Source organism: Geotrypetes seraphini, chromosome 10, assembly GCF_902459505.1.
Source record: "Geotrypetes seraphini chromosome 10, aGeoSer1.1, whole genome shotgun sequence".
In the NCBI taxonomy this organism is placed as follows: domain Eukaryota; kingdom Metazoa; phylum Chordata; class Amphibia; order Gymnophiona; family Dermophiidae; genus Geotrypetes; species Geotrypetes seraphini.
Genome location: NC_047093.1, coordinates 136,130,889 through 136,150,182, shown reverse-complemented (window position 1 = coordinate 136,150,182; position 19,294 = coordinate 136,130,889). Strand labels below are relative to the sequence as shown.

The 19,294-nt window shown below is 47.4% G+C and overlaps 1 protein-coding gene across 1 annotated transcript in view; it reads right to left on the bottom strand.

The window, feature by feature from the left end:
- Positions 1-6,180: 6,180 nt before the first annotated feature.
- UBE2M (ubiquitin conjugating enzyme E2 M) overlaps positions 6,181-19,294 on the bottom strand; it is a 40,163-nt gene continuing 27,049 nt past the window's right edge. Inside the window, exons 5-6 of the mRNA XM_033961950.1 lie at positions 13,368-13,431; positions 6,181-8,092 (exon numbers count right to left, since the gene is read on the bottom strand). Of these exons, the coding sequence (XP_033817841.1) occupies positions 7,631-8,092; positions 13,368-13,431 (526 nt within the window). The 3' untranslated portion in view covers positions 6,181-7,630. The remainder of the gene's footprint in view (positions 8,093-13,367; positions 13,432-19,294) is intronic.

Below are 19,294 nucleotides of genomic sequence, written 5' to 3'. Positions count from 1 at the left end.
GGGTGAGTGTGCGGCCCTGCAAAGTAGCCACTAGAGCCAAACATCTCCCTGCACCATCACGATATACCTGACCAACACCAGCCCCAAGCCCTTTCGTACCAATATGGCCAAACCACCCACCCTCTTCCCTGGTGTCGACCCCTGGTGGGTCCAAATCTGATCATAATAGCGTGAATTTAAAACCGCCACATCACGAGGCCTCAAATGTGTTTCCTGAAGTAGACAAACATCCCATTGCATGCGAATCATTTCTTTATTCACAATACTACGCTTCCCAGGACTATTAAGTCCATTAACATTCCACGAACCTACAGTAAAAAGCTTCTCATCTACCCTCCCCGTCCCCCCTCCCTTTCGGGTCGCCATGTAAAGGGGAGCCGGAGCAGTCAAATTCCGTGGCAGACAAATTCACTTTGGACACGCCAAGCGCTATGAAGCACAGAAGCCCGACGGAGCTCGTTTCACTCAGCCATTAGCGAGATGACGTCACTTCCGTCTCTCTCCTGATAATTCTTAACATCACTTCGTAACACATCCACAGCACAGTAACTTAGCACCTAAATGTTCAGTGTATAACTCCTGTGCACTTAGGCAATGGAATAGCAAGGGTGAGAGGCACTCGTTCCCCGCCCCCCCCCACACCTCTAGTTGTTCACCGCCATGACCAACTTCAACGTGCTCCTTGCGACCACGTTCTCCCCTATGACATCCCAGTGACATCATTGAGAGCTGACGCAGGCACAAGGAGCACATTGAAGTTGTTACTCGTGGCAGTGAACAACTAGAGATATGGGGAAAGATAAGGAGGGGCGCATGCGCGAGGCAGTTGTAGGAAGAGAAGGGGTGTCGCAACTTCAACGTGTTCCTTGCCACATCGGCTCTCCTGATGAAACAATATAAGATTAAACTAAAGGAGAAATGGAAAGTGTTCTACTCCAAAGAGGTAGGTATGGAAGTCCAAACACATAAAAACTATTCAAACTATTCAAACTAGTAAGAGCTCACCGACCCCAAACCCTACCTAGCCACCAAGGGAAGCCTTCCCCCGCCAGCCACCCGACTCACAGAACACTTCAAAAACAAGATCACAACCGCCAAGACCACCTTTGGAAACACCCCAAGTATCCTGGATGAGGTCTCATTACACCCCACAGGAGAGTCTGCTGCAGCAGACAGGATGTGGAGCGACTTTCCAACAATGCAATGGCTTGGCCTGAACTGACTCTATAAAAAAGTATAGTCAAGCAGCATGCGACCTTTACGACTCCACTCCAAAATTCTGTACTCACCTCATGCAATGGGTACAATCATTGCTCACAGAGGACCAATTCCCACAGGAACTCTGCAAGATTATCATCACCCCAATCATGAAAGATCCAAAGGGCGCAACAAATCTACTTTCCAATTATAGACTCATAGCCTCGATACCAATATATGTAAAACTAATGGAAGGCCTTGTGGCACAATACCTCACAAACTACTTAGAAGACCACAGCCTACTTCACCCCTCAATCTGGGTTCAGGACCAACTACAGAACAGATACTATTAGGGTCGCTCCTGGACTCAGCCTGACAGCAACTAAGCAAAGGCAAGGAGATGCTGGTCATACAACTTGATCTTTCGGCAGCATTTGACCTGGTAGATCATGCCATCCTACTATAAAGTTTAAGTTTCAAGTTTATTAGGATTTTATATACCGCCTATCAAGGTTATCTAAGCGGTTTTTACAATCAGGTACTTAAGCATTTTCCCTCTCTGTCCCGGTGGGCTCACAATCTATCTAACGTACCTGGAGCTATGGAGGATTAAGTGACTTGCCCAGGGTCACAAGGAGCAGTGCGGGGTTTGAACCCACAACCCCAGGGTGCTGAGGCTGTAGATCCAACCACTGCGCCCACACACTTCATATGGTTCCAAGAATTTCTATAATCCAGGACTTAAAAGTCAAAACAAAACAGAGATAAATCAGAATCCTGGTCCAACCCCTGCTTAAAAAATATTTTGCTGCCCTATGGAAACTAAAAACTATCAATCAAAAAATATTTTGAAGCTACATCTTTTAGACTGTCGGTGACAGTCTTCTAATATATCTGGGAGCTAACAAAAAAAAAACTCTGAAAAAAATATGATCATATTAGCCCATATTATCAGCAGCTACACTGGTTGCCTTTCAAAGCTAGGGTGTTATTTAAATTTGCTTGTATTTGTTTCAAACGTTGTTCTGCTTGGCTCCAGCTTACCTATCTTCACGGTTTGAACTATATGGGATTTTAAAAAAAGTCTGCTCGAAGAATCAATTTCTTTGCCTATCCTACACTAAAACATTGCTGTTATAAAAGATTTCTTGATAAAATGTTTGCATTTTGGGCAGGCAAATTGAACAATTGGTTAAGTAACTAATTTCCCAGACTCAGTCTTATTACACCTTTCAAAAATCTATGAAAATGTATCTTTTTTGAAAAATTTGTGAATTAAACGTCAATCATACTCTGTATTCTCTAAGAATGAATCTCCCCTCTCCTGCCTTTCCTCCAAAGTATACAGATTTAAATTTGATATGGGTCAGTGATTCCGCTATATATGATAGAGAGCTGCACGGGAATGGGGACGGGAATCCCGCGGGGATCCCACAGGTTTCCCCTTCGGGTCACGGGGATCCCGTGGGGTTGCCCCCTAGGGTCACAGGGATCCCGTGGGGTTCGATGCAACTCGAGCCGCGAGGCTCTTCTTTTTCCTACCTGCCCTGCCGCAGCACACAGCCGACCAAAAGTCCTTCCCCCATGTCAGCGCTGACATCGGAGGAGGCTTAAGCAAAACCCTCCCCTCCCACGTCAGCACTGACATCGGGGAAGACTTCAGGTCGGCTATGTGTGCTGGGTAGTGCAGGCAGGAAATAGAAGATGAGCCTCACGGCTCAAGCTCCATTTTGCTGGTAATTTGCTTGCAGATGAGGGCTGGGAGGCGGAACACAAAAGTGGGGAGGGAGTGCGTTTTTGGACACAAGGCATGAACTTGGGAAAGAGGATGGAGGAAGGGAGGGAAAGAGATGTTGAGGTGGGGGAGGGAGTGTGTTTTTAGGACACAAGGCATGAACTGGGAAAGAGGATGGAGGAAGGGGAGGGAAAGAAGAGATGCTGAGGTGGGTGAGGGAGTGTGTTTTTGGACACAAGACATGAACTTGGGAAAGAGGATGGAGGAAGGGAGGGAAAGAGATGCTGAGGTGGGGGAGGGAGTGCGTTTTTGGACACAAGGCATGAACTTGGGAAAGAGGATGGAGGAAGGGAGGGAAAGAGATAGTTGTGTACACGGGAATGGAAGAAAGGATAATTTTTGGTCATAGGGAGGGAGTGAGATACATATTAGAGGGAGAAATATTGTGGTGGAAAGGGAACAGTGGGACAGATTAAAATGGATGCAAGAGGGAAGAATGTTGGACAAAGTGGTGAAGGGAATGGAGGGAGAGATGTGGCATGGTGCTGGAGAGGGGTGATAGAAGGAGAAATGTTGGGCATGGGGCTGGTGGGCAGGCACGAAAGATGAGAAAGGGATAAATCCTGGACAATGGTAGGAGGAACCAATGGACAGCAACAGAAGAATTTACAGAAGATGGGAAAGTGGAAAAAAGAAACCGGAACCAACTTTATGGAAAAATAAGTCAACAAAGGTAAAAAACGGAATTTATTGACTAAAATATGTTAGCTTTGGGAAATGTATATAGCAGATGTCTTTGTATTGTGTTCAAAAGAAAAGGAAATGCATTTCTGATTTTATTTCTACAGTGTTGAAGTACTTGCTGACCCTTGCTGTGACTGGTGGGGATCCCCCAAGCACCGCCAGCAGAGGACCTCCTCCAGAGACGGCCAGAACTCCCCTCCACCAAGCACAGCAGGTCACTGGCAGCATCCATGAGCCACTGAGGTGCCAGCATCTGTGACTCAGAGACTGCTGCCTGCCAAGCTTGGCAAAAGGGATCCACAGCCAACTGCAAAGGAAGTCCTCAGCTGACAGATTCGGGGTTCTCATCAGCTGAGTATTTATATTTTATATTTACATTAGAGGCTCTGGTAGAAACCTGTTTACAAAGTATGTATTCTTCCAAATTAATATTTCCAAATTAATAAAATCTCTTTGCTTATTTGTAAATGGGTCTCTACCAGAGCCTTTAATTCAGTAGCATAATTAAATGAAAAAACTATTTCTGAAGTTTATAGGGACAGGCGGGAGGGCATTCCTCACGGGGATGGGTGGGATTTTGGCAGGGACGGGTGGGATTTCTGTCTCTGCGCAACTCTCTACTATATGAGCGGAACATTTACATCTTGTCTCTTTCACAAAGTTAAGCATTCTTTTGATGTATTTGTATATTAACAACACTGTTATATTTCCACTGTAGCTGTGTATAGAGATATATTTTTTGTTGACTCTATCCCCTTTCTTGCAATTTAAACGTGAGTAAAACCGCAGTCTGGGTGTCAGTGCCCCCCCTATACCTCTTTAAATCTTTGCCAGCGCAATCAGCTTCTCCGGCCTACTACTCATGCTGGTGTTGGCTTTCCCTCCGACGTCACTTCCTGGCCCTGCAACCCGGAAGCGATTTAAGAGGGAGCCAAGTCTAGCGCAGTTGTTGGTGCTGGCAAAGATTTTAAAGAGGTATGGGAAGGAGAAGGGCGCAAGGGTGGCGTGGGGAACTAAGAAGTACTGGCGCCCCTTCCAAAACGGTGTCTGGGGCGGTCCGTCCCTCCCTTACTACAACACTGACTACAGCTACTGGCAAGCAGTAAGATTTGGCTGCAGATACCTTAGCTATTAGAACATAAGAAGCGCCATCTCCGGATCAGACCTTTGGTCCATCAAGTCCGGCGATCCGCACACGCGGAGGCCCTGCCAGGTATACACCTGGCTTATTTTATAGCCAACCATATCTTTATATGCCTCTCTCAAGGAGATATGCATCTAGTTTGCTTTTGAAGCCTAGGACTGTCGATTCCGCAATAATCTCCCCTGGGAGAGTATTCCAGATGTCAACCACTCTCTGTGTGAAGCAGAACTTCCTGATATTAGTCCTGAACTTGCCCCCCCTTAGCTTCATTTCATGTCCTCTTGTCCGTGTCAAATTGGACAATGTAAATAATCTTCTCTGCTCTATTTTGTCGATTCCTTTCAGTATTTTGAAGGTCTCGATCATATCCCCACGCAGTCTCCTTTTCTCAAGGGAGAACAATCCCAGTGTTTTAAGTCGATCCTCATATTCCAGTTTCTCCATACCCTTCACCAGTTTAGTCGCTCGTCTCTGCACCCTCTCCAGCAGTTTTATATCCTTCTTTAGGTAGGGAGACCAATGTTGGACGCAGTATTCCAAGTGGGGTCTGACCATTGCCCTATAAGCGGCATTATAACTTTCTCCGATCTACTCGAGATTCCTTTCTTTATCATGCCCAACATTCTATTTGCCTTCTTTGCCGCTGCCGCACATTGTGCCGACGGCTTCAGGGTCCTATCTATCAGTACACCCAGATCCCTTTCTTGTTCACTTTTTCCCAGAGTTGCACCTGACATTCTGTACTCATATTCCTTATTTTTTACTGCCTAAATGCATTACATTGCATGATATTGCTCGTGCCCCACCTGCACATAAATACGTACAACACTTTTCATTTTACGGATCCTAACATATCTGTCTCAGAGAGCACGAGAGAGGTCATACTAGTTTGTTAACATTATAGGAGCTCCAATAGTTAAGAACTTAAAAATACAATGGTTCTTCAAAAACTTTCTGCACTTTCATATTTTTGCGGGAAATGGTTGGGGCAGAAGTGGTAAGAGGGCGTGTCATAGAACGGCGTGCGACTAGTCAGGCAAGCCAGCTCACCTTGCAGGTCGTGATGTCATTTGCTTTTAAAATATTTAATTGTGTTTAGAAAAAAAAAAAATAAAAGCACAGAAACTTTTTGACGATCCCTCGTACATAACCCTGAGAGAAAAAAGTATAGCAAGAGGCAGAAAGATAAAATCACACCAGAATGCAGGCAGTGACGATGTTCCCCCTTTAATAACCCGACATTGCGAAAACTACAATGAATTTATCCTCCAACATCTTTTCCCATCCTGCAATATTAATTAAAAAAGAAAGAAAAAAAAAAAACAAAACAAAAAAAAACACCACAACATACATCATCGGGGCTTGTGAGATTCAGGTTCACTTACAATTTATTTATTTTTCTTTTAAAACCAGACACATCAGTATACGTGTTGACTCTAAAACTGAAACGGGCTCAGATGAGTCTCTTCCCCTGTCCCTTCTGGGGCATCTCCGGGAAAGACAAGGGTACAAAGCCAGGCAGGTTGGCTAGTGAGCCACTACGGGCTGTAGTCATCACCCACGGCGAGTGATGGCAACTCCCCCCTCTGCACCCTCACTCCCCTGCTCCTCTTTGGTGGGGTAAAGTTGTCCCTAGTGTAGATCTTACTATCCACATTGCCTGTACAACAGCTGAAATCACTCGTTTAATAAATATGTGCCTTCAACTCGATTCTGGGTGACCAACCAAAACAAAAGAAAAGGGGGCCAGAGGTACAAGAGGAAAAGGGTGACTAGGCAAGGACGGAAAATAATCCCCCCCCCCCACACACACACACATGGCTAAAGGGCCAAAAACCCTGAAATCTGCAGGCCCCTCTTTCCAAGAGGGAACTGAAAGACGAGCCTAGTTTCACATGCTGCGAGAGCCCCCTGCAAGCAAAAGTGAAAGCTCACAGTGACTCTTCGTTAGCTTCGCTCTGCTGGAGAAGCAAACATATCATGTGAGGGGAGAAGCAATACCCGCCCAAAGCAGCTTGTCCATGAAGGTTGCGCTCTGCCAGTGTGTGTGTGCGTGTGTGTGCGGGGGGGGGAAAACAACCCAAGTGCTGCCCCCATGGCATCACACATTCACAAAATGCTATCTCAATGTAAAGACATAAGCAACACTTAAAGCATGTGCTTTTAGAGGCGAGAGAAGCACGTTTTGCTCATCGCGACAGCTTCTTTGGCGAGCAAGATGCAGGTCACTTTCCAACTGGTCACTTTTGGCCCCAACTGAAAGCTGGAAGAAAGGAACTGCCGCCCTTCCTCGGTAAGGTTCTGGGAGCAGGGTGGAGGCAGGGGCCACAGTGTGCTTGTTAAATAAGTTACAGCAGCACCAGACAGCTACTGACAGGACTGGCAACGCAGGACAGTTTTCTCATTGCTTGCACTGCTATCTCGCGAGTTCGGCCTCAGGCCTGGCTACCGTTCCACTACTTACTAAATGTAATCTGTTCGGGCTGAGAGCCAGAAACTTGGAAACAAAAATAAAAGGTGTTAGCGGCCTGGAGACCTTCCTGAAGTTGGTCTTCACACTCAGGCAGAGACTAGCACCCATTAAACACATTTCAGTGGTAATAATATGGAGTAAGTGACGGTGGAAAAATTCCAGATTCAAGGAATGTTGATCCCATCTCGGAATCCTTCCCCTTCTCTGCAACAAAATTCCAGAATGGTACGATCTAGGGTGAAGGGAAAGAGGTTGGGGGGGAGTCAGTATTTAACCATACTCACCCTAGAAAAAAAAATGAACAAAACAAATCTCTCAAAAGGTTTCAGTTAAACACTTACACAGCATGAAAAAAAATTAAGCAAAAAAAAAAAACAAAACAAAAAAACAGGGGGGGGTGGAGGTGGGGGAGATAGACCAAAACAACTGGAGCGATCTGGGGGGAGGGCATTTCCAGACATGCTAAGGATAAGACTGGCAAAAAGAACTGAGCTGCCCGTGCTCCTCTGGCCCCCACCAGGGCTAGCAAAGGCATTGAACAGTGAGAGGCCTGGGCAGTGGATCCCTGCAGTCTCTCCAAGATGGGACAAGGGGAGGGGTTATATGGGCGAGAGAGGGAAAAGGTGGTGGTCTCCCGCGCTGCGGAGCCGCTCAGTTCTATTTTTAGGCAACGCTCAAAGTAGGTGGATCCAATGTAGCCGCCCCGCATGGAACGCTGGACATTCTGCTCAAACAAGCGCCGGTTGTTTTGCAGGACCTCGGCTGCCTCCTTGTTTAACGGGTCCTCGGGATTTGGCTCCTGCAGTTAGGAGGAGAGAGAAGGACAAAGAATAATGGCAAATGACTCAAGAGCATACTTTTATGGATAATAACCCACTAGGCCAAGAGTCGGCAACCTGTGGCTCTCCAGACCACGACTCACCCGATTCCCCCCACCCTGGGCCTACTGAGGTACCTGGTGGTCCAGTGGGAGGGACTTCATGGCAGGAGCACGAACTACAGGAAATGCTGCTAGCAACCATGAGAAGTTGTGGCATTAGAAGGCAGTCACGTGGAGGCAGGATCGAGAGGGTTGCGCTCCTGCCACAAATACCCCGCTGGACCACCAGGTACCTCGGTAGGCCGGAAGGGGGGGATTGTGGGGTGGGGACTGAGATTGGCTATGGGTTGGGGTAGAGGGATGGGCAGGAGAGGAAGGGAGGGAAGAGAGGTGCAGAGACCTGCAAGGGGTTGGCGGGAAGAAACAGGGGAGAGACGCTAGACCTTGGGGAGGAAGAGAGAGTGAGAGACCAGGAATATCTTCAACTCCCTTCTTTACTCATTGCGGCTCTTTGTAAATCTCAGGTCAAATCTTTAGGATAAACTGGCTCTGCTTTAAAAACATTGTCGACCCCTGCACTAGGCTGCCTCTCTGATGTACAGCGCTGTGTCCATCTAATAGCAATTCCCAAACCTGTTCTGAAGGAAGCCCAGACAGTCAGATATTCAGGATATCCACAGAGAATATGCATAAAATCAATTTATATACTCTGTGTCCATTACATACACATGCATAACCTGTAAACCTGACTGAATGGGCAGGTTCGGCTTTAGGGAAGGGCAAACAGGGCAGTTGCCCTGGGCCCCACAGCTCCAGGAGGCCCTGCGGTCCAAGAATCTCTTCCCCTCATCGGGCCATCTCCCTCCACCTTCTCCTCACCGTCACAGCGCTTTTCAAACTCAAAAGATTTCTCGCTCAGAGGGGCCCTGACATGGCAACCATCCTCACAAGTTGCATGTGGCTGCCCTGAAGCTTCTCCTCCGACGCGATTCGCCTAGGTGGAAACAGGACGCTGTGCCAGAGGAGAAGCTTCAGGGCAGCTGCATGTAAACTGTGAGAATGGCTACTGGGTCAGGGCCCGTCTGAGCGAGAAAACGGTCGAGGTTTGGAAAAGCGCTGCAAAGGTGAGGGACAGGAGAGAGATGGCCTAAAGAGAGGAAGAGGTTGAGGGGGTGCTTCAGGTTATTGTGTGGAGGGGAAGGACGATGGATGGATGCAAGGAGTGAGAAAGGAGAGCAGACGCTGGAAGGAAGCGAGAAGGAGAGAGAGAGAGAGGGGAGCAGACACTGGAAGGAAGCGAGAGAGAGAGAGTGGGGGGGAGCAGACCTGGAAGGAAGCGAGAGAGAGAGAGAGAGAGAGAGAGAGGGGAGCAGACATTGGAAGGAAGCGAGGAGAGAGGAGAGAGGGGAGCAGACCGCTGGAAGGAAGCGAGGAGAGAGAGAGAGGGGAGCAGACGCTGGAATGGAAGAGAGGAGAGAGAGAGAGGGGAGCAGACGCTGGAAGGAAGCGAGGAGAGAGAGAGGAGCAGACGCTGGAAGGAAGCGAGGAGAGAGAGGGGAGCAGACGCTGGAAGGAAGCGAGGAGAGAGAGAGGGGAGCAGACGCTGGAAGGAAGTGAGGAGAGAGAGAGGGGAGCAGACGCTGGAAGGAAGCGAGGAGAGAGAGGGGAGCAGACGCTGGAAGGAAGCGAGGAGAGAGGGGAGCAGACGCTGGAAGGAAGCGAGGAGAGAGGGGAGCAGACGCTGGAAGGAAGCGAGAAGGAGAGAGGGGAGCAGACGCTGGAAGGAAGCGAGAAGGAGAGAGGGAAGCAGACGCTGGAAGGAAGCGAGAAGGAGAGAGGGAAGCAGACGCTGGAAGGAAGCGAGAAGGAGAGAGGAAGCAGACGCTGGAAGGAAGCGAGAAGGAGAGAGGGAAGCAGACGCTGGAAGGAAGCGAGAAGGAGAGAGGGAAGCAGACGCTGGAAGGAAGCGAAAAGGAGAGAGGGAAGCAGACGCTGGAAGGAAGCGAGAAGGAGAGAGGGAAGCAGACGCTGGAAGGAAGCGAGAAGGAGAGAGGGAAGCAGACGCTGGAAGGAAGCGAGAAGGAGAGAGGGAAGCAGACGCTGGAAGGAGCGAGAAGGAGAGAGGGAAGCAGACGCTGGAAGGAAGCGAGAAGGAGAGAGGGAAGCAGATGCTGGAAGGAAGCGAGAAGGAGAGAGGGAAGCAGATGCTGGAAGGAAGCGAGAAGGAGAGAGGGAAGCAGATGCTGGAAGGAAGCGAGAAGGAGAGAGGGAAGCAGATGCTGGAAGGAAGCGAGAAGGAGAGAGGGAATCAGATGCTGGAAGGAAGCGAGAAGGAGAGAGGGAAGCAGATGCTGGAAGGAAGCAAGAGAGAGAGAGAGAGGGGGGCAGACACTGGAAGGAAGCGAGGAGGGGGGCAGATGCTGGAAGGAAGCGAGAAGGAGAGAGAGTGAGTGGGTGGGGGAGAGAGAGCAGATGCTGGAAGGAAGTGCTGAGGGGAGAGAGAGGAACAGACACTGGAAGGAAGTGCTGAGGGGAGCAGATGCTGGATGGAAGTAGGGAAGAGAGAGGGGGAGCAGATGCTGAAGAGAAGTGGTGAGGAGAGGGGAGCACATACTGGATGGAAGGAGGGGATAAAGAAAAAAGGGCACATGCTGGATTAGGGGACAAGGATAGAGTTACTGGAAGGGGTGAGGGAAAGAGGTGGCAAGCCCTAGGCAGACACAATGAAAAGAGGGAAATTGAGGACTGGATAATAAGAAAAAATTTAATCTAGACAGAAGCAGAAAATAAATTGAGAAGGAAGACCAGGGACGAAAAGAATTATGGAGAGGAGAGAGAGATGAAAGAGGATGAGGGGAGGGGGAGGAGACGGATACCAGATCTGAGGGGAGGAAAGGAGGAGAGAGATGCTAAAAACCACTGCAGGAAGGGAGGGAGAGATGGAAGGAAAGAAGACAGATATGCCAGACAATGGGGGAAGCAGGGGGAGGGAGAGATGGAAGGGACGGGTAGACAGTTTCTGGAAGAGGCATAGAAAGAAAGCAGATGCCATATAGAAGAGGCAGAGAGAAGGCAGACAGTGATGGAAGGAAGAGAATGATGAGATGAGGAAAGCAGAAACCAGACAAAAGGTAGATAAAAAATTTATTTTATTTTGCTTAAGGATAAAGTAGTATTGTAGCTGTGTCAATAAATGTTTACAAATAGAAATAAGGTGATAATTTTATTGGACTAATTTTAATACATTTTTTTACTAACTTTCAGAGATCAAATCCCCCTTCCTCAGGTCAGGACAGGATACTATAACAGCAGCATACTTTACTGGCCTGAAGAAAAAGGTTTTGACCTTTGAAAGCTAATTGATAAATGTATTGGTCCAATAAAATGGTATCTTATTTTCCTTTTTTTGTTAATTTGTAAAGTGATTTGTTGTTTATCTTTTTTTCAAATTTACATCTTCTATTTTTATATTTTGTACAATATTAGAGGGCATGCATCACTGTTTCTGTGGTGTTGAATTGTATGCAGAGTCTGGTTTCTAGATGGTTCAGTTAACTTTTGTCTACATATTTCTATTTTTAGTTTGCGATTACTTATTCCATATCAGGCGAGGGTGTTTCTGTGTATGAAAGACATAGTTTTCTGTTAGCATCAACGGTGAGGGATCGATCTGTATTAATCTGGCTTGATTAATTTTACATTGGGTATATTGGTGTTCCAGTGCTTGCTGCATTGTATAAGATGCTGCCTTTTCCTAGGTACACTCTTATTGTGCACTAAATTTTCTTCCCACCATGCCTTGTACTCAAATGCAAAATATAAATACCTAAGTTCTTGGGCTTCCCAAAGCCTTGCCAGCTGTAGACTTTCTCCAGTTCAGCAGCCAGAACTCTTCAAGCTCTGCAGTTGGTTGCAGCTCCGGAACACTGCCGCTAGTTACAGAGCTTGAAGATTTCTGGCTGCCAGAATGGAGGAGGTGGTTTTCAACTGGCAGGATTTTGGGATCTCCACAAGCCACAACAAGGGAGGTGACTAAGTTTTGGTGGACCTGGGCCTGGGATCCCTGTGTGTTCAGTACAGAGAGAGGTGCATATCTTGTTTTATTTCTCCAGTGTTGTAGTACTTGCTGAGTTTAATTTCTTGGGGTTCCCAGTTCAATTTCTATTTGTGATGCCTTGTTCTGTATTTGGTAAAGGTCTGTCTGTGTCTTGTGTGTAAAGAAGTAATTGAAAGTTGTTTTGTTTGTGGCAGAAATGGGAAGTGGAGATATCCTAGGGGGGGAGGGTGCAGAGAAGAGAGAGGATTAGGGCCCCCTCCTGAATTTCTGCCCTGGACATGGGGTTCACCCAGGACAGGTTTGGGAATCACTGCTGTACACAAAAATGTAAGGAACAGTCTTTGCTGCTCGACAAATCTTACAGACAAACAGGACAAACAGAGTTTTCTTAAGCTTCCACAGTTGGTGTCATGATTGTTGCTGTTTTCCGGGTCTCGCCACGTCTGGGTAGGTAGAACCGATGTTTCAGCCATAATGGTGGGTCTTTCTTCAGGGAATGCTGTGAGGTCTGCAGTTTGCCTTTATATATAGTGGGTTGGCTGACCTGATTGAGAACAGGGAGGTCTGTTGGTCATGAATTTGAATTTTGGCAGGAAAGTTTGTTGGTCACACATTTGAACCCCTTCGCCCCCCATGTCTTTGTCAGAATTCAAAAAAATCAGACCACAGACTTCCCCGCCAGAATTTAAATTGGGTCCAACAAATGTACCTGCTAAAATTCAAATTTCCCACCAGAATTCAAATCTGTGACCGACAAACTCCCGCCACATTTCAAATCTGTGACAAACGAACTTTCCCGCCAAAATTTAAATTCATGACCAACAGACACCCCTCCCCCCCCCCCCCCCCGTTTTCAATCACGTCAGCCAACCCACTATATATAAAGACAAACTGCAAACCTCATAGCATACCCTGAAGAAAGCCACACCATGATGGCTGAAAATGTTGGTTCTACCTACCCAGATGCGGTGAGACCAGGAAAACAGCAACAATCAGGACATATAAAAGTTCAGGAAATTTCATTTATTATTGGAATGATTAAATAACATGGTAAATAGGGAGTTAAAGCAGCCTCAAAAAGATGAGGTTTTAGCCTGGCTTTGAATAGGGCCAGAAGCTACAATGATACAAAACTATCAGTCTTAATACAGCCATGTCATCATACTTGCTTCCCTTAATCAGCCCATCGACACTTACCAAAAACAGATATTGAAGACCATAAATTATAGAATTTATCGTGAGTACAGGCTTCCAGTCCTCTCTGTGGATTAAAACACAGAAAAGATGATTAAACAAAGACAAGACTCGGCTGGCGTGCCATCAAGTGTTATCAGGGACAAGTCGGTTTTCTGCATAATTAAGCTGTGGAAATCTGCGGTCAATTTAACAGAATTTTTCTTTTTTTTTTTTAATTAATAAATGTTTATTGAAAAGTTTTGAAAATATACAAACCATAATATGAATATCATGGACAACAGAACATACAGCCAGTAATCAAAGAGCACAGCAATAGATCTACAAGTCACAGAATCTCCCCCAACTATACAATCAAGCCCCTGATACCCATCAGCAACCAGAACTCCATAACCCCCCCCCCACCCCCAAGCTCCACCTCCAGCAAAGAGGGCCCCCCAGTTGGTTCTTCAGGAGAGCCCCCCCAGACCTCAATCCCCCCCTCCCCACAGAAGTAAGCTCAAGATAAAGATGCAATTTTATCAAGTATTTCGTGTCCAAGTCCGGGTATAAGTATAATAATAGCCATGATGCTTTGCTATAGGACAGTTCCATATTACAATAAAATGAAGTTTAACAGTCCAATCCAATTGAGTGGGTGCCAGCCCCTGCTTCCAATGAGCAGCAATCAAGCATTTAGCTGCCGCTAGACCCCACCGTTGAAGCTTAGTTTGCCATGTATATAAACATACATTGTAAAGGCCTAGCAAGCAACCCTGCAGAGAAAAAGGCAATAATATTTGTAACAATTGTGATAAACACCCCACCACCTGTCTCCACCAAATATGCAAAAATGTCCCCAAGGCCAACCCACATCTCCAACACAAAGCTGAAACACCTGGATACATACGGTGAAGACGTTCCGGCGTATAATACCACCGGAGTACCACTTTATAGGCATTTTCCTTAATGAGTGCACAAGAGGTGGCCTTGCCCACTTCAGTAGTGATCAGAGCCCACTCCTGGTCAGAAAATGTACAGTTTAAATCCACCTCCCAGGCTCGCTGATAGAGAGACGGAAAGGAATAGGAGCCCCGAATATATTGGTAAAGAACAGAGATAGGCTTAGGAAGGCTCTTAAGAGTGAACCACATGTGAGCAAAGGAATCAATAGACTGAAGGGACCCCCGATCTCATCCCCGAGAATGAAGAAAATGACGTATTTGAGAATAAGCCAGAAAATCTCCTCTGGGCAAGGTAGCACTAAGCCGGAAGGTTTCAAAAGACACCAGGACCCCCTTTTGAAGCACATCCCGAAAAGTATGCAACCATAATTGTGCCCACCACACAAATGCAGAACTCTCCCCTCCAGCTGGAACAAGGGCTCCTCCCGCACCGCACCAAAAAACCACACTCCCCCCCCCCCAACGTCGACGGGTATCACACCACACTTTCAAAAGATGTTCCAGAAACGGGTTTCCCGGAACCACGAATCTCCGAGCACCTATGGAAGAAGACCAAAGCAAATACTTCAAACAGGGGCGACCCACAAATTGTTCTATGCGCACCGCCAACTTATAATCTGCAATCTCCCAATCCAATAAAAGTCGTAATTGAGCGGCTCGGAAATACCAAAACAAATTCGGTACCGCACGCCCCCTACTGGACCTGGCCGCCCACAAAGCGGCCCTAGAGATACGAGGAGGTCTCCCCTGCCAAATAAAACGAAAAAACAGAGTATGCAACTGTTTCAAAACTAGAGAAGGGACCGAAATCGGTAATGTTTGGAAAAGAAAAAGCAAGCGGGGTAAAACCATTCATCTTAAGAACTGCTATGCGACCCAACCAGAACAACCAAAACCCATTCCAGCGTTGAATATCATTCCGGATCTGTTGAATAATCCGTGCATAGTTAACTGTATACAATTGGGATAAATCCACAGGTAAACGAATCCCCAAGTAGCGGATAACCCCAGGAGCCCAGCGGAAGGGAAACCGGACAGCCAAACGGCGCTGGTCCTCTTCTCCCAAATTAACACTCAACAGCTCAGATTTATCCATATTCACCGTAAATCCCGAAACCTGCCCATACTCCAAAAAAAAGATCAACAAGAATCGGCAATGAAACCTCCGGTTCCCGAACATACAACAACACATCATCGGCGAACAGTGCTAAACGATGTTCAAGATCTCCAACCTTCACCCCCAATAAGTCCCCATGTTCCCGAATACGAATAGCCAATGGTTCCATAGAAAGAGCGAACAACAGAGTGCCTCTCCCTATGGAAAAAAATTCACTATAAATCCCATTAATACGCACGGTAGCCTTAGGAGCCCTATAAAAGGCTTGCACCCAAGCCAAAAAGAAAGAGCCCAACCCCATCCGATGCATCACTTGCCATAAAAATTCCCACGCAACTTGATCGAAAGCCTTCTCTGCATCAATCGCCAAAAAGGCAATGTTTGCAGAAGTCCGCTGTGCGGCCCACAAAAGATGTAACGTTCGTCTAATATTATCACTAACCTGCCGTCTTTGAACAAAACCAGATTGATCCAAATGTACCAGAGAAGGCAGTACCTTACCCAAACGAAGAGCCAAAACTTTCGCTAGAATTTTTTGCATCAGTATTCAATAACGAAATCGGTCTATACGACCCACACCCAATAGGATCTCTGCCCGGCTTGAGCAAGACCGAAAATCCCTGCCTCCCCATCGAATTGGGCAACGGGGAACCACCTCGTACCCCATTCGCTACGCGGACCAACAATGGAGCCAGAATCTCACGAAAAAGTTTATAAAATTGATTAGTATACCCATCTAGCCCAGGTGATTTGCCCAACTTCAAATTAGCAATGACTCCCAGAACTTCCCCTAATTCAATAGGCCTCATTAAGCAAATCTCTATTCAGCGTCCGAAAGCTGTGGCCAGCTTTAACGCAGAAAAGGTACCCCGCTAATGACAGTGGAATCTCGCCCCCCCCGAAGTCCGATACAAGTCAGAATAATAATCGAGGAAAACGGAGCTAATAGCCGAATCAGTACAATGCACAGTGCCCGCAGAGTCCCGAATCCTTGTAATAGTCGCTCTCGCCTGCCTCAACTTAATAAGTCGAGCCAATCGAGATCCAGGTGTGTTATTATACTCATAAACAGTTTGGCGTAAGCGCAACCTCAAGAACTCATACTCCTCCATCTGTAGTAAGGAAAGTTCCGCGCGTACCTTAACAAGATGTTCATATACTAAGGGGTCCTGGTGTCTCTGATGTAACTTCGTCAATTGCTCCAGCTGTTCATGAAGTGCCAAAGAACGCTGCGCCCGCAGACGCTTTCGGCGAGCACCCCATTTAATAAAAACACCCCGTACTACCACCTTCAGTGCATCCCACAAAGTCGCATCTGTGACCGTATTGTTATCATTATTTTGAAGGTACTGAGCCACGGTCGCACCCACCTCTCGAATTACAGCAGGATCTTTCAATAAAGACTCATTAAGTCTCCAAAAACGACACCCCTCTCCATCCCAGTAACCTGCACAGGCTACCCACACTGGCGCGTGATCAGAAATTTGGATAGCATCAATTTCGGCCTGTCGAATCCCGCCCCATGAATTACGATGAACCCAAACCCCATCGATTCGCGCATATGATCTATGTGCATGAGAGTAATGAGTGTAAGAGCGCTGCGCTGGATGAGATAACCTCCAACTGTCCACCAAGCCCAGAGAAGAAAACAAAGCCAGAAGAGCCCTTCTAGAGGCCCTAGTAGGAGAACGAGTCCCTCCTACAGAGTGATCCAAATGAACATCCGGTGTAACATTAAAATCCCCACCAGATAAACAGATCCTTTCACAAAACCTACCAATTCAGTTCTAAGGGACCCAAAATATGTTGCTTGACCGGTGTTGGGACCATACAGATTTATAATATGTGATGGGACATCCCTGTAATGTAGCCACTACAGCAAACAATCTCCCTGCCCCATCCCCGAAAGACTTGTTGAACCACTAGACCCCAGTCCCTTTCTAACCAATATGGCCACCCCCTCCCACCCTCTTCCCCGGTACCGACCCCTGGTGGGTCAAGATTTGATCAAAATAGGGAGATTGTAGAACTGCCACATCTCGAGGCCTCAAATGTGTTTCCTGGAGTAAACAAACATCCCATTGCAAGTGTACCAACTCTTTATATACAATACTGCGCTTACCCGGACTATTAAGTCCATTAACATTCCACGAACCTACAGTGAAGAGCTTATCACCCTCCTTCCCTTTCCCACCCCCCGCCCTAACCCCCCAGAGCCCACCCCCCTCCCCTGCGCTGCATCGAATCCTGAGCCGCAGGACTCGCCAGCGTGTAGAAAGTGCAATCCTCCCCCAAAGGCAATCATCACCCATCCACAAAGTCAATGAAACTCCCAAAGAATGCAACCACCAACAGTCACAATATGCCGCTCCACCCTGTACTCAACGTCCAAGCACTCCCCCTACCCCCCACACCCCATACTTGCAAACAATGATCCCACTAGAGCCCAAACCCAAACAACCAGAGAACCATACAACCTCAAACTCGCACTGTGGTAATAGTACAAAATAAACAGCATGTATCAAACCAATGTCTCCAGCTCCACCAGGCAGTTCCAGTCTCTCAACAGTCCCAGTCAAAGCCCGGTAGCAAAGCTGACCAAAAAGTCTTCCCAATATCCAAACATGTTCAGGTCTGGGACTTACGCAGATTTCTTGCCAGAACGCAACGTGGTACTCCAAGTCTCGCCATGCGTGGAGGTTGATGCTACTGCCGGAGGTCTGTCCCCGTCTATCAGAGTCCCGCAGCCCAGGGCTCTCATCTCCGCCCAAGCTTCCGACACTGTGTTTACTCCGCCGAGATGTGCCATTAATGGTCATCCACATGGCCAAATGGGAATAGCCACCGATATTTATGGCCCCCAGAGCGCAACACTTGCGTGACATCTTTTAAACGCTCTGCGCTTCTGTAAAGTAGACCACGCCAAATCCTGGAAAACTCCACGGCCAGATCTTTCCAACGGAGAGCTGCTTGTCTGCGGCCAGCCAACAAAATACGTTCCTTCAACGTAAACTCCCCAAAGCAGGCAATTATATCACGTGTGCCCTGGGCCCTGATAGCTCCCAGACTGCGGTGGGCCCTTACCAGAACGATAGAATCAGGCACTTCAGCTCCATTAGCTCTCAGCAGATGTGCACAAAAGGCTCTCACCACCTCTTTACTGTCCCGAAAAGCTTCCGTTTCAGGGATGCCTTTGAACCGCAAATTGCATCTCCGAGAGCGATTTTCCAGGTCTTCAACTTGCGTCTGAAGGTCCCGTAGCTCAGTCATAGGCGACCCGTAACATCGGTGGTAGTGGAAACTGTTGTAGTAAGAGCAGCCACGTGGTCCTCTGAAGCTGAAACACGAGCTCCCAGCTCACTGACCTCCGTTTGAAGCTCTGCAATCGCTGCTCTCACATCTCCCCGCACACCGATGATTTCAGCTTTCAGCTCTTTAAACCAGTCTGCCATAGTTTTTTTCGGCGCCTCTCCAGCCTCCCCCTGCTGATCTGATATGCCTTCGTCTTCCGACTCAGACTGAGTTGCCGGTCCGGCCGCCATGTTTTTTTTCTCCCCCATGCCACTCACCACCTCCGGGGCCCGCTTTCTCCGGCGGATCGCCGAAAAATTTGAATTTGTCCAGGCGTTTACGAGTCGCCATTAGAAGGGGGACTCGGGCAGCTAGAAATGGTGGCTAATAAATGACACTTTGGAAGCGCCAATCTCAAACTGCTACAAAAGCCCGACGGAGCTTCTGCTTCACGCTGCCATTCAGTGAGATGACGTCACTTCCCCTCTAACAGAATTTTTCTTATTTGATCTGTTGTTTGATTATGTTCATTAAAAAAAAAAATCAATAAAGATTATGGGGGGGAGGGGGGGATCTGG